The sequence below is a fragment of the Urocampus carinirostris genome, chromosome 12 (assembly GCF_059441175.1).
Source record: "Urocampus carinirostris isolate Australia breed hairy pipefish chromosome 12, RoL_Ucar_1.0, whole genome shotgun sequence".
NCBI lineage: Eukaryota > Metazoa > Chordata > Actinopteri > Syngnathiformes > Syngnathidae > Urocampus > Urocampus carinirostris.
The window spans coordinates 17,020,109-17,047,944 of NC_142360.1; the positions used below are offsets into that span (position 1 = coordinate 17,020,109).

At 39.9% G+C, this 27,836-nt stretch overlaps 1 protein-coding gene across 2 annotated transcripts in view; it reads left to right on the top strand.

The window, feature by feature from the left end:
- Positions 1-29: 29 nt before the first annotated feature.
- The window catches only part of pla2g4ab (phospholipase A2, group IVAb (cytosolic, calcium-dependent)), a 52,511-nt gene continuing 24,704 nt past the window's right edge, over positions 30-27,836 (top strand). The window contains exons 1-12 of one of the 2 annotated variants that reach the window (XM_088350260.1): positions 30-324; positions 6,542-6,643; positions 7,513-7,594; positions 8,376-8,524; positions 9,400-9,513; positions 9,595-9,632; positions 9,753-9,897; positions 20,851-20,987; positions 21,885-22,107; positions 22,195-22,309; positions 25,079-25,216; positions 25,728-25,817. In XM_088350260.1, coding sequence (XP_088206386.1) covers positions 6,626-6,643; positions 7,513-7,594; positions 8,376-8,524; positions 9,400-9,513; positions 9,595-9,632; positions 9,753-9,897; positions 20,851-20,987; positions 21,885-22,107; positions 22,195-22,309; positions 25,079-25,216; positions 25,728-25,817 — 1,249 coding nt within the window. In that variant the 5' untranslated portion in view covers positions 30-324; positions 6,542-6,625. Of the gene's footprint in view, positions 325-3,398; positions 3,418-6,541; positions 6,644-7,512; positions 7,595-8,375; positions 8,525-9,399; positions 9,514-9,594; positions 9,633-9,752; positions 9,898-20,850; positions 20,988-21,884; positions 22,108-22,194; positions 22,310-25,078; positions 25,217-25,727; positions 25,818-27,836 lie in introns of those variants that run through there. The other variant, XM_088350261.1, reaches the window with a different exon arrangement.

Sequence of the window (27,836 nt, forward strand, 5' to 3'; positions counted from 1 at the left end):
AACCGTTTCGTTCGCAAACGATCCATCTCCACGGGATGACAAAACTCCGGTGCAATTTGCAACACTTGGAGCTTTTTCTGCTAAACTTTATGTATTTGTCTGAGTTCAAGAATTAATAACTCTTCCAGATTTAAAACTCTCAATGTTGTGCGTGAGATTTTACGCGTCGCCCCATTGAGCTTGCTTCTTTTCTCTCTCTCGAACGAAAAAGTGAAGTGAGACGCCGCCTCCCTCCATGACTGCGCTTTTGGAATCGTCTTTCGAACTGCATGACAATTTCCTTTTTTTCTCTTTTTTTTCAAGATTTCTGACATCTTCTTTGAGGTATGTCTTCTTTCTCTTCTCCCACAAGTTGTTTTCCCCGCACGCTTCTGAAACGTTCTTTTCGTGACTTAAACGACCGCAATTTTGGAAAACGAGCAAAAGGAAAATGTCAATGGTTGTTACCCTTAAAATGAAATCAGTGTGATTGACTTAACTTTCGTTGCGGTTATCTTTTTGAAGAACGCATATAAACGGAAGTATGAACGTCAAAAACGCGCACACTGTTTTTATTTTTCACGATATTAGCTATCCGGGGGGAAACAATCAGGAAATACCTGCTGGAGTAGCCTTAAACAGCGTTTTAATAAGCATATTATGTGTTGCGTTGGTTATTGAGAAAAGTCCAGTGGTTGTGGAATGGAACTTTTACTCTACGGCAGTGTTTTTCAACCAGTGTGCCGTGAGAACTTGTCTAGTGTGCCGCTGGAATTTGCCCAATTTTATCTTTCCCAAAAAATCAGGCCATTATTCAGTATTTTTGCTATCTTCGGACGAGTAACAGAAATAGTCATCCATATCAGTAGGTGGCAGTAGATTTTTACTTATAATAATCTGCTCATGACGTACCACAGTACATTGAATAACTTAATTTGTTTAACAGAGCGGTTTAAGATTGCACTGTAAAAAATTAAAACATAAATAAAACAAATCATTCTTTTTTATTTTAAGTATTATTTTCTTCTTTTTATCTACTAATTACCTACTTATGAGGTAGTACAGTGAAATATTTGACATAACTTAATTTCCAAACATTTTCGACGGACGGTGTGCCTCGGAACTGTTTTATAAATAAAAGTGTAGCTTGGTTCAACAAAAGTTGAAAAACACTGCCTTACGGGGCCGATCCTGCCATAAGTAGGCACAAGTGTATGAATAAATAAATACCTACAAATTGTATTTTGTCGTGAACACATTTATTTGTCGTCTTATTATTTCCTCATTGTATTTTGTGTTAATTGTATTTTGTATGTTGTTGTTGTATTTGTCATTCTTTTATTGTGTTGTCATTGATTTTTGTTTTTGTTGTATTTTGTTGTCGTTTTGTCATCGTTGCATTTTGACCTTGTTGTGTTTTGTTGGGGCGACACGGCCGGCGAGTGGTAAGCGCGTCCAGCTACCAGCCTTTCTGTGCTGAGTTTGCATGTTCTCCCCTTGATTGAGTGGGTTTCCTCCAGGCATTCCGGTTTCCTCCCACATTACCAAAAACAAGGCTAATTGGCCGGTCTAAATTGTCTCTAGGTGTGAATGACATACCTGTCAACCTCCACGGCTCCATGCCCACACAAACTGTCGTATTTTCCCTTACAAAATACAAAATAATCTTACACCAATTTTTTTTTTTCGGATTGATGCATGATGGGAAATCATCAGGCGGCAGACGCATGCGCACAGTAGCATCAAACCGCTCGCTTCATTTGCAACAAAAAAAAACGATACCAAGATAGAGACTACCGCGGCGAACTCGTTGATTGATCTGCCGTTTCGTGATAGTCGGTGTATACCGGATGGTACCCATAATTGATACATTTGCGTTTTTCCGTACAGATTTTCTTGTGCGTCGTACATGTCTTAAAATGCATAATAAACGTACTTTGTACGGCATAAACGTACAAGTTGAGAGGTATGGAATGAGCGAGTGAGTTGTCTGTCCCTGTGTGCCCTGCGACTGGCTGGCAACCAGTTCAGGGTATCCCCTGCCCGGAGACAGCTGGGAGGGGCTCTAACAGCCCCGCAACCCTACTGAGGATAAACGGGGAAGATAATGGATGGATGGATTTTGTCGTTGTCGTAGTTTGTCGTCATTGTATTTTGTTGCTGTATTCTGTCACAGAAAAATATTATTTAAATAAGGGAGCGGATAAAACTGGCAGCGCTTTTCACGTATTGATTGATCGACGAGTGCACAGATCAACTGCATTGCCTTTTCTTGGTTTGTTCATTTGCTTGGCTGCCCTTGGTGGGTGCATACTAGCATACAACGACAACAAAATACATCGACAGACAAAGTACGACAACTAAAAAATACGCAGACGACAGAATTCAGCGGCGACAAAATCCAAAAGCGAGAAAAAAAATTGGCGACAAAATACAACGGTGACAAAATACAACAAAGACAAAATACAGCGATGACAACAAAATACAACAACAAAATACATCCATCTATCCATTTTCCTTGCCGCTTATCTTCTCAGTAGGGTCGCGGGGGTGCTGGAACCCATCCCAGCTATCTTCGGGCAGTTGGCAGGGGACACCCTGAACTGGATGCCAGCCAGTCAAAGGGCACACAGAGACGGACAACTCACTCACGTATTCACACCAAGTGACAATTTGAACCGGCCAATAAACCTGACATGCACGTTTTTGGAATGTGAGAGGAGACTAGAGAGCCCGGAAGACTACAAAATACAACAACGACAACAAAATACGACAAATTACAATGACAAAATACAACAATGGCGGAAATCTCGTTAAGTGCGTACTCAATTTATACTCACACCTACATAATTAAAAACAAGCTACTTTGCTACATTCAGATAATTATACCAACAATAATAAGAACAAAAGCAAAAACACAATATAAATAATAATATAAATAACACTGTCAACGATAACCATGTCAATGGTGATAATTATGACAATTATCATTAATATCTTAATGACTCATTTTTCGTAGCTCACCATTTTCAATATCACTTAATAACAGCCAATACCATTTTCACGGTTCATGGTTCAAGGATCCCTTATCCACCTGTGTTGTCGCTTTTCTCTTTCACACGAAACAGTTAGCATTGATTACCGTGGATACCACTAGCAGGAGAAGCCTTCTGAGCTGACTCCGATACAGCCCTTTCATCATTCGGTCGGCGTTATTGTCGCTTTAAAGCGTTTGTCTGGCCATCTTCATGTGTACTGATACTTTGAAAAAAATAGTGTTGACTTTACCTGTGCCTTGAAACTCCCCACGCTTACTTAGAATAATATTGTACGGGAATATTTTGTGTTTCCCCATGCAGGACGCCATTGGTATGTTGTTGCACATTTCACTAAACCGGCACAATCCTGGCTTTCTATCAAAAATGTGTTCTAAACAAGGTTGTCTGGAGCACCTTTGAAATGTCTTTAACTTGTTTGCTTGTGTAACTGCTGGCACTGTACACACTTATTATGAGGTTAAATGTCACAGATACTTTGTTATGAAATCAATTGGATAGTACTGTAATTATTCATCCTCAGGTACTTGTAAATGGATGATGTGTATTATTTATTGCCTCCTAGTTGTACAAAAACTTTATTCATAAAAACAAACAAAAAAAAATTGATTTAAAAATAAGCAAAATATACACGAACTATCAGATGATCGTGTATTTTTCTACATTTTCAGGGGTTGAGAAATGTGTATTTTTTACCTAACATGAGGCTCACCTTGAGTGCTTGTAAATGCTTGAAATTGTTGCTATGTTTCTCAACAACTCTGTTTAAAAATGATGCAGACACTACTCACTGGTGGCTTCGCTTTGCTATTGCATCTCGCCTTCCCTTGTGTTTAACTGCAGCTGGCATTAGTTTTTATGGCATTGTCCCATGAAGCGCCATCGCCCCCTACAGGTCACGCCCAAGAGGACAGGTGCATGCTACACTTAAAGAGAGGGGACTTTGTATAAATTATGGCCACTTTTTATGGGCCATGCAAAAAAAAGTAGTGTTTTATAGCTGTAAATTGTTGTGAGAAGAACATTCTGCAACTGAAGAGTTAAGCCACATTTTGCCCAACACCTATCCAGGGAGAGATTTATCTCAAAAATATATACAGACGTAATTTTCCGATCCACAAATATATTTACTCAAGATCTAAAAATCATGCATCTTAATAAATGTGCAATCAAAATTAAAGATCACATATTTAAATTGCATATATAATTGTGGATCTACAAAATACATAATTCACACTGTATTTTTTCTTTTAATGGTACTGGAGAAATTTTAAAAATGGCTTTAAACATCCTTAAAAGTGCTTGAATTTTAAGCTTGAAAATCACATCTTAACTAGCTAACAGTAATTTTCTAATTCATGAAAAGTGTCTATTGTGCGGTATCAATGCTAGTTTTCTCTCTCGCATTACGATTCGGACTTATATTGGTGCACACATACACGGATCCCAGCGTGCGCCCATTGTATGCCTCAGAACAAGGTCATTATGAGCTGGCGCTTGTAGAATTTGGACTAGTGAGGCAAACTACGTGACGGGTTGGACGGCCACAGAATTTCCCTACGTGCTCCCAAACTCGTCACCCACGGAAGGCAAACACTCGAAGAGTCCAACGACTTCCCTAACGCTGACACACATCACATTACGTACCTTAAATTAAAGCTAAACATGTGAGACTAAATCGTGAAGTGCAACCAAATTATTTCAACATTCTATATTATATTTACATTAAAAAAAAAGAAAAGTGTGTGTTGCAAAAATACTGGCCCCCTGTTCACTCAGCTCAGCCAACTGACTCAGGAACTTCCCTGATGACATCTGAATGATCCAATGTCGACCTAAACTAACAATGACCGAGTGCACCTGTGTGTCATTAAGTCTTAAATGCACCTGAATAGACAGCATTATGACAGCATTATAAAGACCAAAGTACATACCAGGCAGGTCCAGGATAATGTTGTGGAAAAGTTCAAAGCATAAATCGGATTCAAGAAGATTTCGCAACATTTACACATCTCTCAGAGCACTGTGCCAACAATATCAAAATGGAGAAAGCATAAAACAACTGCAAACCTGCCAAGACCTGGCCCTCCCTCTAAACCTTTGGCCCAAACAAGGAGAAAACTAATCAGAGAATTAACCAAGAGTACAATGTTCACATTGGATGACCTTCAGGCATACACAGCTGAGTTGGAGTACGGTAATCTCTGTTTAAGATGACTTTTTAATTTTTAATTAATTTTTGTGCACAATTAATCCAAAAAGGGGCGGCAGTAGCTCAGGAGTTAGAGCGCTCGTCTTGGAAACAAGAGATCGCAGTTCGAATCCCGGCTCCTCCATGTTACATGTCGAAGTGTCCTTGGGGAAGACACTGAACCCTTAATACCCCCAATAAGCAGGTTAGTGCCTTGCATGGCTGCACGGCCGCTATTGGGAAATCTGAAGCACATTGTAAAGCGCTTTGGGAAGTCTTCATTGACTTGAAAAGCGCTATGTAAATGCAGATCATTTCATTTCATTTCATTTACTCTGCATAAATATGCCCTTTATAGAAGAGTGGCAGGAAGAAAGCCCTTTTTGAAAGAACATCCTAAAAGGGCCCCTTTGATGTTTGCCAGAAGCCCAGTGGGAGGCACAAATAACATGTGGAACAGGGTGCTTTGGGCAGAATAGACCAAATATGATTGTTTTGGATAAATGTAAAGTGTTACGTTTGGCATAAAAGTAACACTCCTCATCAGCCTGAAAACATCTTCTCCACTGTCAAACATGGTGTTGACAACATCATGCTCTGGGGTTTCTTTTCTTTAGCAGGGACTGGGAAGATAGTAAGAATTATTGTGAAGATGGATGGGGCCAAATAAAGGATGATTCTTTCCAAGAGACCAGAGAATGGGGACAGGTTCGACTTCCAACAGGACAATGACCCTTAACATAAAAACAAAATCTACTAGCAAATGGTTTAAAGCTCACAATATAGGTTTTTAGAATCACTACACCAAAGTCCAGACCTTTGTCCTATAGGGCATATTTAGAAAGATATGAAAAATGCTGTGCTCAAACAATTACAGTACCATCAAACCTTGGAAATTGAGTTGTTTTGTAAGGAAGAATGTGCAAATATTTCAGTTTCAAGATGAGCAAAACTTATAGAGACATACCCAAGAAGACTTGTGGCTGTCATATCAGCAAATGGAGGTTGTACAAAGTTTCAACTCAAATTTTTACAATGCCTCCTTTTCATTTTGTATTTGATAGCACAATATAAAATTGAATACATTTGTATTTGTTTCAGGATTGCGTCTAACATGTTGATTCTTAGAGAATATTTTGAGTTTTTTAGGTTTGAAGCCTGACATACGACAATATGTGAAAAGGTATAGGGGGAGTGAATACTTTTCCAAGGCATTGTATAAGTCACAGTGTGCAGACCAATATATCTGATTTTCACTTACATTATCTGTTCTAAAACGCCCTGAAAAATTGCATCTATGTGTTGTAATTTACAGGCTCTGACCCTGTGAACTGAGGACTAAGATGTTCTTCTCCTGAACCGCCCTCTTGATAAAGGCCTCCACCACTGTTACAAAACCATGGCATCTAATATTATTGTGCGTAATCATGTTTTTTTTGTGCCTCAGACAATGCATTCCTAGCATTTAGACCTGATGTTCGTGCCAAGATGAAAGGCAATTGTGCACAATTAATCCAAATTCTTGTCCCTAGCGTACATTCAAATAGCTGACTATTATTTTATCTAGTGAGACATTTAATAAATATAATGAAAAAAGATCCACTTCTGAGCTCGCCATATTATTTTTCGAGTTTTTCAGTTTATTAGATGTAGTGCTTAAAGAGTAATTATGTGTTACCTTGTTTTAATTCAGAGACTTTCAAAAACCAATTTGATTATATTGTTTTTTTAATAGATTTAAAAAAAAAAACATTTAATATGTACATATATTCATGTTTATCACTGCTATTTTAAAGAGACATGTCTCCATTTATTTTTTACAAAAAAAAAGCCAAAAAAGAAATTCGTCTTTTTGAAATAGCAGCGACAATTTGAGAAAATTGGATACGCTTTTTTTCCCTCATGATTTGCAGAGGTATTGGATAGCTGACTGTTTTGGAAGATCCCCAAAAATTAAATCATTATATATTTCTTTCCTCCTTCTGAAATTTTTTTAGCCCAAATCAAACCCAAATTCCCCTACCTAGAGACTCTAAATATGCTTGCTTTTAAGTTGTTGTTTTTTAATAGTTGTTTTTTTATAGCCTGTGTAGTTATTTATTTATATTTGACATTCCCCATTTAAGTTATGAGCTAAATTTAAACCTTTTTGGGTGTTAAGTGTGATATTTTTATCTGAATGCTCCATGGAACTATGATAATTTATTTTTTTGTAAATACTTTTTTCCTCTTATCTGATTTGGAAGAAGCCGGCGGCATTAAACTGACATCGATGCTGATTTTTAGGTGGAACAACAATTTTCCCACAAGTTCACAGTGACAGTCATTCAAGCTGAGAGCGTCACTAAGGGACCACTTGGTGACTTGCGTGAGTCTTGCACTTTATGTGAAATAACACTTATTATGAATGTGGACACTCTAGTATACTTTCAAGATTTTTTTATAACCCAGAAATGTAATTGAATAATTATTATTTAACATGTAAACCAAGAAATCATGTTGCGCATCACTATGGTATTTGACAAGTATAAAATTTAGTAGACAGTGGTCAGCAGGTTCGCCTAAAACGCTGGCGGAAACATTTGTTGTTTTGGAAATGGATGGGCGCCACTGTCTTTGCACAGGACACATCACAAAAAATGGTGACCCTATGACCCTAGTGGTTAAGGGAGCCATCCACCGACCCACCCAGACACTCAAAATAAGAAGAGACGACATGAATGTAATTTGAACTTACAAGGAGGACACGGAGGGAGCCCAAAGCTTTAGATAAGATATTCTAACCTGTTCTAAATGCCCTCATCTGAGGCCTTTATTAAATGTCCTAGGTTACAAAAGCAGCTTCGCCTTAAAGGGTGTGGATACTGTTTCATTTTTGCAGTTTTGCACACTGGTTTAGGGTGGTGATGCCCCTAGGGAAAAACTGTCCCTGAGCATGTACGGTTTTAGATCAGGGGATGGTGTAATAATAGTCTGTAGTTTGCAATAGCCTGTGGTCTGTGCAGCCCTTTGACACTACTTGTGATTAAGTGCTATACAAATAAACACGACTTGTTTTGAGGGACCTGTAGCACCAAGTCAAAGATGTGGTGGCTGAGATGAGAGAGTCCTTTAAAATGTTGATGTAAAGTGTGTGTTTGTATGTGCAGTGGACACACCAGATCCATATGTTGAACTGTTCATCAAGACCGCCCCAGAAAGCAGAAAGAAGACCAAACACATAGACAATGACATCAATCCAAAATGGGACGAGACATTTCATTTCATTTTAGACCCCAACCTGCAGAACGTCCTTGAGGTTTGTCTCATCTTGCTTAATCTTGCTTTTGATTCAATTGTCTGATGTCACAGGTACTTTTACCTATTTAGATTTCTTTGTTCAATTCTTGCTAACTTATACTTGATAATCTATACTAAAAATTAGCAAAACTTACTTCCCTCTACCATAACTGATAATTCTGCTGATTGTGAGAATGATTTGCTTTTAGTAGTCAGAAATCAAGTCTAGAAAAATATTGTAAAGTCAAAGTAATAAAATCAAATCCCCCATTGGCATTTAATTAGGTCCATTTTAAGTACATTTCGAAGTGAAAGGAAACAATTAAAACAAATGTTTTATCCACATTGTACAACATCAAAGAGCATCACTGTAACACCTGTTTTGGTAGATATTCATCTTAATGTCATAAATCCACTCAAGATGGTGAGAAAGTTCAATGCATAGTATCAAATGTATAATAAAATAGTAGTCCTTTATTAGGGCAAGTTTCGGTACACGGAATGGCAGGAAGTGAGGCAACAGTATCCAGTACACCAGATGCCCCAAACAGAATCCAATAAACAGGCGAAAGATTTGGTAATCTAATAAGTCCAAGCAGCTAAGTTGACAGCTCATAAGGCAGCTCACTAAATAAACAAGAGCGCTGTGGCTGGGGTGCTTGGAACGTGACGAGAAAGACAACAAACTAGCAAGGAACCAAGGGGACAGAATACCAAAAAAGGAAAGTGGAAGAGTCATGATAAGAAAAAAAAATTAAGGGCAATTGAGAGAGAAGCGATAGAGTGAACAAACAGGAACGAGTAGTGGATTGTGACACAGGAAACTAAGTTAACGGGGTTACATCAATAAAAAAAGAGTGAGGAAAACTGAGGCAGACTGTTGATTTTACTCAGATTACATTAATGGATGCCAATTATGTGATGGACGAGACCCTTGGGACAACTTCCTTTAATATCTCCAACCTCAAAGTGGGCCGCAAACAGAAGGAGACCTTCCTCATCGGCAAAGTGAGAACATCGTAATTTTCCGCAAGCAGATCCTGAAACAAAAAGCCATATCTTAAATGTCTTTTGTCATTATTCTGATAGGCAACCAAAGTTTACTTGGAGATGTTCCTGGAGATATGGTAAGTTATGTAGCCAAATATAATTTATATTCATTCATTAATCCGCCAAACTGTGCAGTTTTACTTTTCGCTACACAACCCTCTCTTGTTTGAGTAAAATGCTCATCTTTGTGCCCTCAGCACAAAATTGGATTTACGGTTCAGCTTGGCATTGTGCGACAACGAGAAGCAGTTCCGACACACTCGCAGAGAAAGGGTGATGCTGGGCATCAAGAAGCTTCTTAACATGGAAAAACCCCGATTCCTTCCAAGTTCACCAGAAGAGGTGAGCGTTAGAGATATTTAGTGTTTCTCATAGAATTTTTCGAGAGTCTAGGGTAGGAGTCAGAACCTATGGCTTTCGAGCCGTACATGGCTCTTTTCATAAGTACATATGGCTCTGAGATAAAATAGAGCTTGATTTACTTTTTTCAACATACAATTACTTGAAGGGCTGATTGTCGCACGTGCAAAGCCGAGGAACTACTGAATAGCTGGAAGGTTCAGTCCAGTTTATATAGGACACAATTTCGACTATAATTTACAGTCAATTTATCATACCAACAGACCCCATTTTGGCTCTACATCACAAAATAGTCCTGTATATGGAAGCTCACTAAGCATTCTATGTTCATTGTTTAGACATTTTATAATGAAAAGCCACACAACAAACTTTGAATACCCAGATGCTCTAACAAAGCACCTACAGCTATTGATAGATCCGAAAGTGCTTGTTTTCAGCGGAATGCGAGGCAGACGGCTTTTCTAGGACAAATGAGCCTCGACACTCCTTATTGTGGGAGGGAGACGGATTTTAAGTGGTATATTTATATTGATATTGGACACAGGCTCTGGCATTATTATTACTTCTTAGATTTTATCAAATCATCACACAGTAAAATGAAATTTGGGTTTGGCAATTTTGTTGAATTTTCATCTTAAAATATTTAGTGTGGCTCTCTCCAAAATAAAGTCTAATTATTATTGCTTTTATGGCTCTCTGGGTCAAAAAGGTCTCGGACCCCTGGTGTAGGGGTCAATGGGATTTTCCCTCTTGTATGATTTTTTTTTACATTTTAAATTCATGTGCATTTTTTGAGCAAATTCATAAAGCTGGATCTATGATAAATGTGTTTCTTGGTAAACTATTGAATCATAGATACTGTAGGTATAAAAGGCTATGACAGAGCAAAGTGTCACAGACTAATCATGGTAAACAAGACAGGAGATTAATGCAAAAAATAGGTGCCCTTTTTACTCACAGCAAGATGGACAAGGAAGAATAAAAAATCATCTGTGTAAACAATAAATGCTTGATCGAGGATAACATTTGCTAGTATATCTCGGCAATTTTTATCAATCGACTACCAGTGATCGAGACATTGGCATTTTTGTTCTTTTATATAACGGAATACCTTAAATTTATTTTGATTAACTTTGCATTAAAGTTAAAAAATAGTAAGTTAATGAGAATCTGGCAGCAACAATTAAATGCATGCGGCCCGCTAGAGACAGTATGTCATGATTTGCCCATTGCTCTCACCTGTGCCCACTCCAGCTGCTGCTCGTTTCCTAAATGGTTCCCCTCCTATTTCTCATTCACTCCTGATAAGTCTGTCAGCGAACGTCCGCACATGCAAGGCAAGCACCTTTTGACTCTGGCTCCTGTCCGTCCCGTCCTAACCTGTATCATACTCGTCTACCACTGGCTTCCCGTCTCCGTCTGTCCGTCTTGTTTCCGCCCCCTGACCACGCTCCGATCTCCTGTCCGGCTGCCCGACTTGTTTCTGTCTTCCGACGACGCTCCGATCTCGAGGGATTCCTGCTTTTCCTGCCCAGTGAGCACGAGATTGCTGGTGTTTGTTTTCCCACGCCTGACTTCTCCGCTTCCTCAATAAAGCTTGGTGTGAAACATTCAGCGTTTGGGACTACTGTCTGTTCTGGCTCTGACACAGTATGGGAAACGCTGAACTAGCTTGCTTTTGGCCCCCTAACGAGCAGCGCTTATACTTGCGTCCATGATACTAGCGTCTAATGCTAGCATCCAAGATGCTAACCGTTAATGCTAGTGGCTATGCAGGCAACACTAGTCCCTTTTTTCAGCGGCCGTGCCTGAAATCAGGCCTTGTTAGAAGTGCAAATTTAAATAGATCAGGCACAAAGTATTAGGCAAGGCCTTGTACTTTACTCCACGTGTTTTTTTAATTTCTAACAATATGCTACTTGAAAATGTGCTGTATAAAGATTAACTACTGCTTTGAGGTTATTCGGATAAATATCAGGACATTTATTTTCTAGTGTGTATGTCACCTTGGCTGTTGTGTATGGATGGAGTGTTGCGTTAGGTGCGTTTAAGAGTATACGGTTTAAGCTATAGTGTGTGAGGATGGGTTGCATGTTATTTGCAGATGACACTGCTTTGGTGGCTGATTCTGCAGCAGGACTGAGTGCTTTGATAGTTGAGTTTGTGTGTGTAAGAGAAGGAATGTTGAAGTGAATGCAGAGAAGAATAATGTAATGAGGTGTTCGAGAGGTGGAGAGGTAGGTGGATCACAGATTTTAATAAATGGCATAAAGTTGCAGGAGGTAGATGGTTTTAAGTACTTGCGTTCATATGTGACAGAAGTTGGTGGCTTGGAGGAGGATTTGAAGAAGAGGGTGGGTCATTGTTGCAAGGCAATGGGTGTGCTGAACAGATTGTTCAAATGTAGACATCTGCGAATGGATGCAAAGCAAGAATTATATGAAGGTGTGGTATTACCAACAGTGATGTATAGCTCAGAGGTGTAAGGTTTAAGATTAAATGAGCGCAATAGGTTGAATGTTATTAAAATTATATGTTTGCGTAGTATCTGTGTAGTGACAGGACTGGTAGGTCAAGGAATGATCAAGTAAGGAGAAGAACTGGTTGGGTAAGAGAGCTTGCTAACATTGTTGATAAAAATGTTCTGACATGGTTTGGACATTTAGAAAGAATGTATGCAGGTCGTTTGACTAAGAGAGTATTTAGTGCAGAAGTTGTGGATAATAGAATGAGAGGAAGGCCTAAATATGGTTGGATGGATGGGGTGAAACGAGCTCTGGATGTGAGGTTGGTTTATTTGATGGAATCAAAAGTCAAGTCAAGTCAAGTCATTTTTATTTGTATAGCCCTTAATCACAATTAGTCTCTAAGGGCTTCACAAGTTATTACATATAAGATTAGGTTACTCGTATGCTATAGAGTAGAAGTGAGTTTTAAGCCTAGATTTAAACATTTCCACCGAGGTTGCAGATCGGATCTCAGGGGGAAGAGCATTCCACAACACCGGTGCCCGGATGGAGAACGCTCTCGAACCAGCGGAACACTTCTTGGCTCTTGGGATCACCAGGAGACCGGCGCTCTCGGAACGAAGGCTTCGGGCCGGGACATAGGGGGAGATCAGATCTGAAAGATATGAGGGGGAAAGTCCATGTATGATTTTGTATAGTAGTAGGAGAACCTTAAAATCGCATCTTAGGCTAACAGGGAGCCAATGCAGGTTAGCCAAAATTGGGGTGATGTGATCGTACTTTTTTGTCCTTGTTAAAAGCCTCGCTGCAGCATTTTGTACCAGCTGAAGACTCTTGAGACCGGAAAGTAGTGCATTACAGTAGTCGAGACGGGAGGTAACAAACGCATGAATTATGATTTCCGCATCCGACTGAGAAAGTATAGGACGAATTTTAGCAATGTTACGGAGATGGAAGAAAGCGGTTCTAGTAATTTTCTTCACATGTGTTTGAAAGGACAGATCAGGGTCGAAAATGACACCTAAATTTTTAAGTGAGTCACTCTGTGTGATGTGGCAATTGTCCAAGTTCACTGCGGTTTTAGAGAATAAGTCACGGGACTTAGAAGGACCAATAACTAACATTTCAGTCTTTTCAGGGTTAAGACGCAGGAAATTGAGTGACATCCACTCTTTTATCTCAGTGAGGCAGGCCTCCAAAGTTCCACAGTTTAGTGTGGCAGATTCCTCCATCGGGAGATAGAGTTGAGTGTCATCTGCGTAGCAATGGAAACTGATATTATACTTACGAATAATATCACCTAGTGGAAGCATATAAATGCTGAAGAGAAGGGGGCCAAGCACTGAACCCTGCGGAACACCACAAGTAACACTAAATGGCTCAGATGTCAATTCGCCATATTTAACGCAGTGTGTCCTATGTGAGAGGTAGGATATGAACCATAATAGGACGCTTCCTGAGAGACCAATCCATTTTTCCAACCGTTCTAGCAAGATAATATGGTCCACTGTGTCAAATGCAGCACTAAGGTCCAGCAGCAGCAAAAGTGATGATGTGCCCGAGTCCATTGCCCGTAGGAGATCATTGGTTACCTTAATCAGAGCTGTCTCAGTAGAGTGGTTAGCCCTGAATCCTGATTGCATTGATTCAAAGAGATTGTTCTCGGACAAGAAATCATTCAGCTGCTGTGCCACTACTTTTTCAAGTATTTTAGAAAGAAACGGTAGGTTTGACACAGGTCTATAATTACATAGGTTTTCTGGATCTAGGTTGGGTCGTTTCAGTGTGGGTTTAATGACAGCGGACTTAAAAGCAGCTGGAACTACACCTGAGGCGAGTGATATGTTTAAAATATTTAGAACTGAAGGTGCAAGAACGCCAAAGAGACCTTTGATAAGTGAACCTGGAAGTGGGTCGAACTGGCAAGTCGTCGGTTTGGCCGTATTCACCATCTGTTTAAGATTTTCGAGTGACAGTTCACTAAAACGGGACAAAATACCTAGACAGCCACCATGTCGTGCATCTAGAGATTTGAGTGCTTTAGTATGTGTTGAATTAATACTGTCTTTAGCAATTTCTTCCTGTATGCTTTGGATCTTCTTAGTAAAGAAGACCATTATGTCGTGGGCAGAATGGGTGGAGCTATCTGGGATAGTCTGTTGCCTTTTTAGCGATGCTACAGTGTCGAAAAGGACCTTGGGATTGTTCTTTTGTGACGCAATCACTTTCGAAAGGTAGGCTGATTTTGCAGAGGCCAGGGCCGCTTTATACCTTAACAAACTATCACACCAGATCTGATGGAAAACTTCAAGCTTGGTAGCGCGCCATTTTCTTTCAGATTTCCTGCATTCTCGTTTAAGGGATCTAGTTTCATCATTAAACCAAGGTGTGCGTCTTTTAGGTCGTGATTTATGCCGGATGGGCGCAACTGAATCCAGGGCATTGGCCAGGGTAGCGTTAAATTCATTTAGGAGTGGTTCGATGGAGCCTATGTAGGAAGGAAAGGACGCAACTGCTCCTGGAAGAATATCGGAGAGCTCAGAAACTGTGCCAGTGCTTATATTGCGTCCGCTAAATCCTTCAGCTTTTTTAACACTACTTTTAGCTAGCACCTCAAATGTAACTAAATAATGATCCGAGATAACTGTAGTACACGATAGCACCGCCATGTTTGAGGTTGAAACTCCTCGAGTCAGAACCAAGTCGAGCGTGTCAAAAGTGTGTGCTAGGAATAGATTTGAATGGCAAAGAATAGTTAAGAACGGCTGATATGCATTGTGCATTGTGCAGCTCGAACTGGCTAAACTGGGGTCCCGGGTGGCCTGCTCGGGCCAGCTGGTGGGGTGAGCAGGGATCGAACCATATGGCGGCGGAGAGGATAAACCAGTGTAGGCTATTGGGCCTCTCTGCTGATGAAAAGTTGCATGAAACAGCAACTCACCCCTTGTGCTGTGGGCTTAATGTTCGGTGTCAGTTTGGGAAGAGCAAAGTGGAATGAATGTTTGGTGAATGTGAGTGTCTTTGTATATGTATATGTATATGTATGTATATGTATATGTATATGTATATATATATATATATATATATATACATATATATATATATATATATATATATGTATATATATATATATATATATATATGTATATATATATATATATATATGTATATATACTTATGTATATGTATATATATATATATATATATATGTATAAGTATATATATATATATATATATATATATATATATATATATATATATCTCCTCTCATTAGCTGTACCGCGTATCCTTATTAGGGTCGCGGGGGGGCTGGAGCCCATCCCAGCCATATCCGGGCAGTGGGCAGGGGACACCCTGAACTGGTTGCCAGCCAATCGCAGGGCACACGGGGAGAGACAACTCGCTCGCCCATTCACACCTAGGGACAATTTGGACCGGCCAATTCACCTGAAATGCATGTCTTTGGAATGTGGGAGGAAACCGGAGTGCCCGGAGGAAACCCACGCGGGGAGAACATACAAACTCCGCACAGGAAGTCCGGTTGCTAGATTTGAACCCACGCAGGAGGTTCCCACGACCTCAGAACTGTGCCGCACACGTGCTAACCACTGCGCCGCCGTGCTGCCCATATATATATATATTTATGTAACGGGTGTAATATCAACGAGCTGCCAAAGAGATCAAAGCCAGCAGAGAAGCTTACCACATGTTGTGTTGTGACTCATTCATTTGGAGCAACTATAATAAAAACCTCATCAACTAGTCCAGCGTGAATGTAGATCTTTGGTGGGACGGGTACACCGCGGTTACATATATATATATATATATATATATATATATATATATATATATATATATATATATATATATATATATATATATATATATATATATAAAATAGCTCAGACTGGTAAGTATAATTGTATTGATTGTCTGTAGCTTTTTGGAAAGACACACCCAGATGAAGTATCAAACACCTGGGCGGAAAAAAAGATATATAAAACAGCTCAGACTGGTCATGAGAAGCAATTTTATCAAAGTACTATTGTGCCAAAAGCTGACTCCAGTAATTCAAGCAAGGCGTTTATAGCTAAGAATGCTGAAGGAGGCTGGAATACGTCAATTCACTTCCTGGTGCAGCCTTTCTCTCATTGAATCTCACTTTTTACATATCATGGAAACAACATGGAAACATGGAAAGGTGTTGTGTGGAGATCTCAAGCATGGTTATGATTCAGATTCAGATTCAGATCTACTTTATTGTCATTCTAGTACACGTGTATACAGAACGAAATGTCGATGCATCTGACCCCCACAGTTTCCTTGAATGTACAGATATAAATAAAGTTGTATTGTAATTGGCTACAGATATAAATAAAGTTGTATTGTAATTGGCTACGTATAGTATTTTACCATAGTGCCGATAGTGCAAGAAGAGTAGCTAACCAGATGTGCAAAATGGGCAGTCAGGTTAACAAGTCAGGTACACAGTAACATTAACAATAACGCTGTAATTACCATAGTGCAGAGAGCAATGTGCAATGAGTGGCAAGCTATAAAAAACTGCCAGTAGTGCAAAAAGTCAGATTAGCAGCCGTTTAGATTTAAGTTAACTATATGTTAGATTGACCATTTAACAGTCTAATGGCCAGGGGGACTAGACTATTGCGGAGCCTGGTGGTCCTGCACCGCACACTGCAGAACCTCTTCCCAGAGGCTAGCAGAGTGAACAGTCCATGATAGGGGTGAGAGGGGTCCCCGGTAATGTTCTTAGCATGGGATAGGCAGCGCTTCTGGCCAATGTCCTGAATGGAGGGAAGTGTAGTCCCGATTATTTTCTCTGCTGTCCTCGTTACCCTCCTCACACTACCCCAGTCGGTAGCGCTGCAGCCTCCACACCACACAGAGATACAGCTGGTCAGGATACTCTCTATGGTGCCCCTGTAGAATGTGATGAGGGAGGGTGGGGGCAGGTGGGCTCTCCTCATCCTCCGCAGGAAGTACAGGCGCTGCTGTGCCCTCTTAACCAGTGATGCAGTGTTCACGGACCAGGTGAGTTTGTTTGTAATGTGCACCCCTAGGAACTTGATACTGCTGACAACCTCCACAGCCTTGTTGTTGATGCAAAGTGGGGCATGGTTGGGCTGGTTTTTCCTAAAGTCGACAATGATCTCTTTAGTTTTGTCAACATTCAGGACCAGGCTGTTGTCCCTGCACCAGCCCACCAACTGCTCCACCTCCTCTCTGTAGGCTAGGTCGTTGTCATCCCTGATGAGGCCCACCACTGTTGTGTCGTCAGCATACTTCACGATGTGGTTTGTGGCGGACCTAGGGACGCAGTCGTGTGTCATCAAGGTGAACAGCAAGGGGCTTAGGACGCAGCCTTGGGGGGAGCCCGTGCTGAGGTAGATGAAATTTACCTGACGCGGTTGAAGACAGTGATGTCCGTACAGTAAACTGGGTGATACAGGCAGGTGAAGAGCAAGTTCATCCAGAGGTGGAGGATAACTCACTAGACAGCAGATCTGATGCCCAGTCTGACTCTCTCACAGTCGATACATCCAGTCGAGGAAGTCAGCACATCCCTGAACAGGATGTTGACCATACTTCAAGTGACAATACGGAAAGCCCATCACAATGCTCTGAAAACATGATCCCTTTGGGTATGGGCCCACCACACACTGTCCTCCCAGACGAGACCCCATTGAACACTGATCATTCGGACACAGACTCCCCTGATACTGACTGTTTAGACTTGACTGTCCCAGACCCTCAAGCTCAGGTTATTTGTGCTCAACCCAACCGTTATGGTCTTAGGGTCCGCCAGTCCATCAGGCCTCCTAGTCGTCTTATTTGTCAGATGAATGACCAGTTGGTAGGTGACAATTCTCTGTCTGCAATATCTGCTAGTTCCTAGTTTAAGTTCATTAGAGATGCACTTTCAGTTTGAGTAACAAAGCTTGAGTAAGAAACAAGAATTGTGCCTATGTGAGCACTTACAACTACAGGAACAATGTTTGATATTTCAGAGATGTAACAGGCATCTTTGAGTCTGTGCTTAGTTAGGAGTTTGATCGCCTCCTTTCTTTTCACACTCCTTTTTGGGAGAGTTTTAGAACTGACATGCACTTCAGTTTGTTCCTTGTAATACTGTACCAGTTTTCGTGTCCTCTTTTTCATTGCAGCGCTAGTTCTCAACTGGTCTGACTTCAGGACGCACCATTTGACCCTAATGACAAGCTGCGACACAAACAAGAAATCATTTCCATTTCTCAAATGTATCCAATTAAAGGATTGTGGTGCAGAGATAGTACAATATATTGACCTAGGCCTGGGCTATAAAATCGATAACGATAATCATTACCATATATTATTTTCCACAATAGATAATAAAAACATTTGATATTAGTCCATAATTTAAACTGTAATTACCACCCGCGAAAGAAAATGTGGATGCTAACGCAATGAAAACACAACTTCCAGACCAAAATTCAGGAAACAAAGAAGGTGACGAGTTCCAGCCAATTATTTCGCAGAAAAAGCAACTCACACAGTAGAAGCGAGAGGATTACTATACAGTCAAAATGAGCGATAAGGAAAAAGTATAACATCCAGCATACCCACTCAAAGAATGCTAAGTCATAGGCAGGAAATGCCCCCATTGTCAGGTGCTTGGAGGTATTTTGGCTACTTGAAGATTTTTTCCCTCTAAAAAGATATCAAAGTCCCTTTGTCATTTTCACGGCAGAGAGGGATGACATTTCGTGTACGTCCGCAGGAACGCAATTGTCATGGTGACTGAATTCATGTGATCACATCATGGCAAAGTACATGCGTCGATCACTTATAAGTTCGGTGTTCATGCAATAAAATATTATTATGCAAGCAAATTACCCTTGTGTTTATGGAAAGAATTGTTAAGATATTGAAGGTATGACAAACGCACAAAAAAAGCACCAAAGGGAAAGTTCTGCTGTAAATGCATCATTTTACGAAAAGCTGTTTTCCTCAACTTTTCTTGGAAACGAGTATTTTCATGAAACTGTAATTTACTAAACAATGGTAAAAGCCAGAAACATTTTTTTTAATGAAAGATGAGGGTTGAAGCTTTCTTTTGATACACTATGTCTTATTCCTATATAGTTACAGAGCTGTAGCCCTTCAAAAATTTGTCAAAATGGCAAAAATTCCCTGGCCGGTGTCTGGCATTTCCCATTTGAGGAAAACGTTTGGCATTGAATGTGTGTGAATCTGAACAAAATTATTATTATGGTAAATGGTTTAGATTTATATAGCGCTTTTAAAGTCACTGAAGACCTCACGAAGCGCTTTACAATGTGCTTCACACTAGTGAAGAAATAAAAACAGCCAAGACCAGAGAATAGTAAAGCTCAAGAATAACCAATAAACTATAGATTACATAAATCCTTAAAGCTACAAGTCCAAAACCTAGGAGTGGGCGAGACTGGGAATTTCGATATGGTAAATGCTCTGCATTTAGATAGCGGTTTTCAAGACACTGAAGACTCGGAATATATTTGAAATTTGCCGCCTACTATAATCACACAACAACGTACACAATGGGGATCGCTTCCGAATAGTTGCGGTGAGAATGCCCATACTTCACCTCTAGATCACTAGTGGTACAAATGACATCCAACCAGACTTTAGAACTTATCTCATTATCATCTCAACTCAATTTGTCATTCTGACAAACAGTTTCTCCGCTTCTTCACCAACGAATGTTAGTGAATGGAGAAAACACAAAGTCTTACAACAAAATACTATACAAGGTCTTTTACGCACACACACTGGATCCCACTACTGTCGGGGCACAGATACAGAACAATAACATTTAGGAGGGGCCCGCCACGGGAAAAGCCTGATTCCCTCTGCCATTACCTTTTGATGGGGTGCGTCTTATTGTGCCGAAAATATGGTACATTCAATTATATTTTGGGCGATAATCACTTAGTATTTGTTCTACTTTAAAGTTATGATGGAAGTGTGTCACTGTTTTGTAAATCAAATCAACTCTACTATTCCTCAAACATTAATGCTCAGCACGCCTTTTCTCGTAATAAAATTAGACCAACTCAAAATGGAGTACTAAGTTCCTATTCTCTACACTAAATTCCATCTTCTTCGCTCATGTGGATTTTGTGTGACGCCCTTGAGGCTGCTTGTAATCTGCAACCAGGCCTTGTCATGTTCATATTGCACAGGAAGTTCTTATGGAATGAGATAATCGGTTGCTGTCGTCTTTTCTAACATATCACAATGTCACATATTTCTTCTGTTCATTTCCCAGAACAAGGTCTGACTCTCTAATGTCATTTTAAGCATCTGTTAATGACTTCAACACACGACGCACCAAAGGAATTCATCAGAAGGAAATTCACTTGGTTATCAAGGAAATAATGGAAATCTGAATGCACTGATGACACTTCTTTTGTGTTTGAGACAGGTACCGGTTATCGCTATCTCAGGTTCAGGAGGTGGCTTTCGTGCTATGGTTGGCTATTCGGGTGTGATGAAGGCCTTGTTTGAGTCTGGAGTTCTAGACTGTACAACCTATGTTGCCGGTCTCTCAGGATCCACTTGGTATGTTGCTCCAAAAATAAAAATTCACAGATAGCTTCTTCTTGAGATTGTGATTTTTTTTAATTTGGAGTGGCTTGAAAGTAAGTGCCACATGTTTTTATTAACCTCTTTCGTGTTAAAAATGATTGTGTACATTGTTTGTAGTTTAGTAGACACTTAAAAGAAGTAGAGAAGCCATGAATTGGTATTGAAATTGCAAGGAGAAAAGGAAAAAGCCAAAAGCTCATAATCAATTCCTAACTATTCTAAGAGCCCTTTTTATGGAATCTTACAAAAACAGATCTGCCCGAAAGGGTGTGGAAATCTGAGAACAGCAACATGATTGGCCGATGGTGACAATGATGTAAATAGGACAAAATATTTAAACAGACGAACAACAGTAACGTATAATAGTCAAAATAACAAACTGGCATCTTATGCAATCTCCTTTATTGGAGTTCAATAGTAAAAACTAAACAAACTTATTAGATAAATAAATCTTTCTTTTCCTGTGATTTTTGGCTGTGGTTAGCCTGAAGTGAGTCCATATTTAGCTTTAGCGCTTAGCCGTTATCTTAAGTATTGTTGTAGGCTACCAGCATTAGCATCTTCTTTCATTTGCGTGTCCTCAAATTTTTTATATCGTCCTCCGTCCATTTGACATTGACACCCCTGGTTTAGACTAATGGGGCGGATACAGCATTTTTTTGGGACAAAAATCTTTGTTTACTTAGCATTTGAAATCCAGAACTACCAAATAAAGGACAATGTTTGGACTATAAAAGAGCAATTCAATTTTTTAAAATTCAGAGTTGTGCAATTTTGGAAACCTTTTAATGATTTGTCAACTTGTGTCATATGATTTCTTACATTTGAAATAACAGCCCCTTACTCATCCTCCTTTGTTTGGGTCTTTAGGTACATGTCCACACTCTATTCGCACCCTGAGTTTCCAAACAAGGGCCCAAAAGAAATAAACAAAGAACTCATGGACAGAGTTAGCAGTAATCCGTTGCGGCTTTTGTTGCCTCAACATGTAACCAATTACATCCAAGCTCTGTGGACCAAGAAGGCCTCTGGACAGCCTGTTACCTTCACCGATATCTTTGGTATGCTCATAGGAGAAACCCTCATACCTGCGGTAAGAATTGCATGAAAGTTTTTTTATTTTATTTCATTATGTGTTACTGTACAATACACGCGAGTTAACGTTTTCATTCTTCACTAGAGGATGGACATCAAGTTAAGTGACATTCAGGATAAAATAAACCAGGCACAATGTCCTCTTCCTCTCTTCACCTGCCTGCATGTCAAGCCAGATGTTTCGGAGCTCATGTTTGCAGGTAGTTATGAGTTTGATCAGAACATTTACACTTGGCATTTAAGTCCATAAAGGAAACATGGAAATGTATTTGTCTGTCGGTCTATCTGTCTGTCTGTCTAATGATCTTTGCTATTTAGTTGATGGGGGCCCATTGTCAGTGAGCCACATCCACACGGGGAAGCATTTGACTTCTCAGGCTCACAATGGGAGCCTCTTAGCCGCTATTGTGACAGTCCTCATTCATTTTTAAGATAAGCAAGAGCCATCTATCCATCTATCTATCCATCTATCTATCTATCTATCTATCTATCTATCTATCTATCTATCTATCTATCTATCTATCTATCTATCTATCTATCTATCTATCTATCTATCTATCTATCTATCTATCTATCTATCTATCTATCTATCTATCTATCTATCTATCTATCTATCTATCTATCTATCTATCTATCTATCTATCTATCTATGTATCTATCTATCTATCTATTGATAGATATATACTGTCAAAACACTAAGGTCAAAGATATAAGAAAAAAAATGTCAATACAGCAAGAATTTTTCTTTGCACTCACACTATCTGCAAAAGTTGAAAGGTGGAATCTGCTGTTATTTTTCATTCTTAATTTTTGTTGGCAGAGGTGATAGCATTTGTTTTCTTGTGAATGTACCCTCCAAATTTTGTGTGCTTACACATCCTAATTATGATCTTCAGACATTTTTGTTTGAAGCGTGACAAGCACGCATTGAAGAGTTTGTCTCGATTCTTCTTCCAAAGCAAAATCTCGACCTGGGAAAATACCTCACTGCAATTTTAGGTAGCAATAATTAGTACAATAGTGGTGTCGGCGTATGTTTGCGTGCAGTTAGGTGTCTATTTTTAGTCTAATGCCTTGGAGTGCTTGTTGCTGTTCCCATTAAGTTTAAGTCATGCAAGTCTGAACAAATATGTCATAATAATAAGCAGCCTCAGTTGACTTTCATGTTACCTGAATGGTATAATCCTCTTCTTAGCCCTGAGGTGCAAATGGACCTCCTGTTTGCTTTACATCAGACATCCCTGTAATAATCACCATTATGGGGAATACTTAAGACAGGGGTCTTATACCCAATTTTCTTGGGGACCACTGGAGCTATGGTCTGGTTTAGCTGTGGCATATCGGTTTTTCCAAAACAAAACCTTTAATAAAAACATTCCGCTGTTCTCAAGTACATAGTAAATAAACGCAACAATAATCCAGCAAATAAGTAATGATGTTAATTTTCGATACAAAATAAGATCTTAATTTGAAAAACGATAAGGATTAATATAAGAGCAAAAAAAATAGTAAAATGGGTAGCACTTACTTTAAAAAGGCGGAGGCCTCAAACTATTATCCTAGGGGGTGCACGTTTGAGAACCCTAACTTACAAGCTAATAAAGGGTCTCAAACACAAACAGATGGAAGGGCCCAATACAAAATTAATTTTCAAGCTGAAGTCCGAACGATCGAATGGTGAAACATTATTAAAATGAGAAAATACTGTCTGGGGAAGTTAATTGAACCTACTTAAAAACTAACAAATATATTCCAAAATGATCAGATAAATAAAGCAATATTTTCTTTTTGTCATGATGACTGATTCGGGGCACCTGTGGCTGCCCCGTTGGCGCCAACAGCCCTGGTCGCTGATTGGCTCCCTGCCACTTTTGAAACCCCCCGGCTCCCTGTAACCGGCGTCGGACTGTTTCGCGAACCTATGCTTTTAGCTAGGCAAGCTCTGCACTATCCGACATTCTCCTGCCCTGTTTTCTCCTGCCTGATACCTGTTGCCGACCTGTTTTTGGACCCGTTTCTGCCTTGCTCCTCCGTCCCGGCCATCGACCTGTTTTGCCCAGTTTCTTGCCTGATACCTGTTGCCGACCTTTTTTCTGGACTAGTTACTACCCTTGCTCCTCTGTCCCGGCCATCGACCTGTTTTCCCGCTGCCTACGATTACCCTCGTTCGACACGGAAGTGCCACTTCCGCGTTCCGGCCTTCAGCTACCCGTGTCTGACGATCATCGGATCGTGGAAGCAAGCACTGCTCTCTCTTTATCAATAAAACTGAGTACAAATGAACGCTATTGGATCCTGTCTCCGTTTCTGGCTTGTGACACTTATGGCTCTGTCAGTTATTTATTTTTAACAGGCACACAGCAAACATTTCCTTGACATAAAAATCGTTCGTCTCGGTCAATAAATGTAAGAAGGTATTATTCAGGGAACATCAGTAGCCTGTATTTTATATTTTAGCAAAACTAGGGTTAAAATCACTTCAAAGAAAAAAAATATACGGGCAAATTTCCATCATTTACTAAACTACAATCATGTAAAGTTCAAGGAGAAGAAATGTACAGTGAATAAACTACCCAACAATTCCTGGTGTATGATACTATATTGAAAAAAGATCCTCTCTGGGGTTGAAGAAACTGTTCCGGGAGCCAGATGAGGCCCGATCGCCTTGACTTTGACATATGTGATTTAAGAAGATTGGACAAAACGCAAGCTCAACTTTGACCAGTCACTTCTTTAATTCAAACCTTTGTACAATTCAAATTCTTCAGAAGGACATGGTTTTGGAATGCAGGAGGAACAAGACCTTTCTTATACTGATACTTCTTTAGCTTCCTCCCATTCCTTACATTCCAGAACCATGCACAATATGTTAATTGAAACTATTTCGTTATGTACTCCCTGCTCTTTGACTACCCGATACACTGTACAAAACTAGAGCCCGTGGTCTTACACAGTGATCTCCCTCGCAGATTGGGTGGAGTTCAGCCCTTATGAAATTGGAATGGCGAAATACGGAACCTTCATGACGCCTGACCTGTTCGGAAGCAAATTCTTCATGGGAACTGTTGTGAAGAAATGTGAAGAAAACCCTCTCCACTTTCTCATGGGTGAGAAATTTTTTTTTGTTTTTGGTCCACTCAAAATGGTGCGGAAACACAGTGCGGAAACAACGATTTGTGTAATTAGGGAGGTATTTTATATAGACAGGGTTTGGTGCATAGGTAGTCAGTTTGAGGATGGAGGCAAAGGGTAGTGTTCTAGGAGGGTAGGCAAGGTGAAATAAAAAAACAAGGTTTAGATTAGATTGCTTGGGACATGACAAGGAAGGCAACGAACTAGCTCAGAGCTAAGGGGACAGAGAGTTCAAATAGTGATGAGGGAGAGTTTTATAACAGGAGGCAAATCAGGACAAACGACCGCAGTCATAAGGAGGAAAATTGAACCCAGACGTGAGTGAACAGTTAAGGTAAGGTTGAGAGCGATAGGGGAGCTACAGAAGGAACCTACAGAGAAACAGAACCTCAGTGCAGGAACAGGACATTTTTACATTCTTATGCCTGCGTCAATAGCATATACAAAGAAATGTGAAATAAAAGTCTGTCTTTTGGTCTTTGGCAGGTGTGTGGGGCAGCGCCTTTTCCATTCTTTTTAACAGAGTGCTAGGAGTCAAAGACACAGTCGGAGGCTCCACCATGGAGGAGGAGTTAGGTAAGCGCCAAGACAACAGTGCCATCAAGACATTTTAGATTAGCTGAGAAAGCAATCCTTCACTATGTCAAGAACGCTCAGCAGTAAATGTATGAATTCAAACATAGTGAATCGGAGTTGAGTGCTGATTAATTGTGTGCTGGTAAATATGTCTTGGCCATTAAATACCATGTACAGTTTGGTGTTAATGTGGATGTAAAAGGTTTTTCAGGAGTTGTAACTAATCCAGTCAACTGGTAGAGGAGCCAGGTAACCACCACTCTATGCGGCTCTTGGACTATGTTGCACTATGATGCATTTATCCAAATGTGTATTTTTCACATTGGTCAATTATTTTTTTAAGGAAGTGTTTCATAGTGTCTGAGAAGGTGGGGTGCACTGTTTGAGGTGCCTGTTAAAAATGTAAGGTACATTTTTTTCCTTCATTCAATGCCATGACGTATGGATAAGATGGCAAAAGCATTGTCATTTAATGCCAAAACCTATAAATTAGGTTTTATTGTTTTATTTTTAAAAAGTTATACAGGGTTTGATGCTGCTCATCGGTAAGTATTAGGCCTCTGGGAATAGTTTCAGTATGATAAATAACCATTTGAAGGCAGGAGTAGCTTTGATCAGATCTTTGTCCACACATTGTGGAAGCCACTTCCTATATTTGTCAATTGAGTGTGTGTAAGCGGCCCCATATGGCGAAAAGGCATAGTGAAGCAATGTGGTGAGAGTCACAAGACATGCAGACCATGTACAAATACTGGCAGTTAACTATTCAACAGAGCTTTTTGCTTTAAAACAAAGATGACAAAAGTCCCATCATTATCGTCTGGTCACAGATGGATGACGCTCTGTGCTCGTCCGCAGGAATGTGGTCCCCCGAGGGAACGCAATCGCCCGAGGGAGCGTGATTGCCATGGTGACCGAAATCGAGTGATAAATTCACCGGAAATGTTCAGCGCAGAAAAGCTCTTGCAAAGTTCATGCATCGTTCATACATAGTTCATGCATAGTTTATGCAACAGTTCAGTGTTTTTGCAATAAATTGTTAATTGCAGGAAAAGTAGCCATGTGTTTATGGAGAGCATAGTTTAGATATTAGCGTTACAACAAATGGGAAAACTAAGCACTCTTTCACAAAAGCCGTTTTCCCCAGAAGTTATTTTGGGAGAAATGAGCATTTTTAAGAAACGTAGCAATGTTAGAGTGTTGTTTACTAAACAATGTTAAAAACTAGACATTTTCTTTTTACATGAAAGATGAGGATTCAAGATTTCTTTTGGTATATCCTCTGCCTAAATAACTACTGAACTATGTTTTCTGTAGGCCTTCAAAAATAAGTTAAAATGGCAAACATTAGCTGGCACCAGCTCTCCCAATTTGAGAAAAACCTTGGGCATTGAATGAGTTAAGCAAGTGGTAACAATGCCAAACTGGATTCAAGGAAGCCATTGTTCTTGTTAGCCAACTGCGACTATCTGCTTCTATCTTACTATTAGCAAACATGTTTAGTGCAGAACACATTAGGTAGGAGAGAATGGGGGAAAGGAGCAACAAGGGGTTAGTAGAGTGATGTCATTCTTGTCCTCAACCTTTTGTTGTTCTGATTTGTTAGTGTTGCATAAAAATGGTGAAAGTAAGAATAGGCCTGCTTCAAGTACAGTCCATACACCAAACCAAACCCCAGGAAAGATAAAAAAGCTGAATTTATTCATGCATGTTTGAGAATTGCACGTAATTGCACGTGCATCATAAACGAGCTTGACAGAGGCTGCAATCATGAAACAAGCCAGAGAGGGCGGGAACGGATAAAAAAGTTGCAAATTCTGTACAGCAGCTTGATGTTTTCCTCTTGCCGCCACAAAAAAAATAAAATAATTGCACTATATTTAAAGTGAAGTGTTCAAAATGTAGCAAAAAAGTAGCAGCTAGTCTTCCGGAATTTTTGGAATAATTATTTTTTACCAATACCTACTCTCTTAAGGACGGCTCAACCAAACATTTTGCACGACACAATATATGATGAAA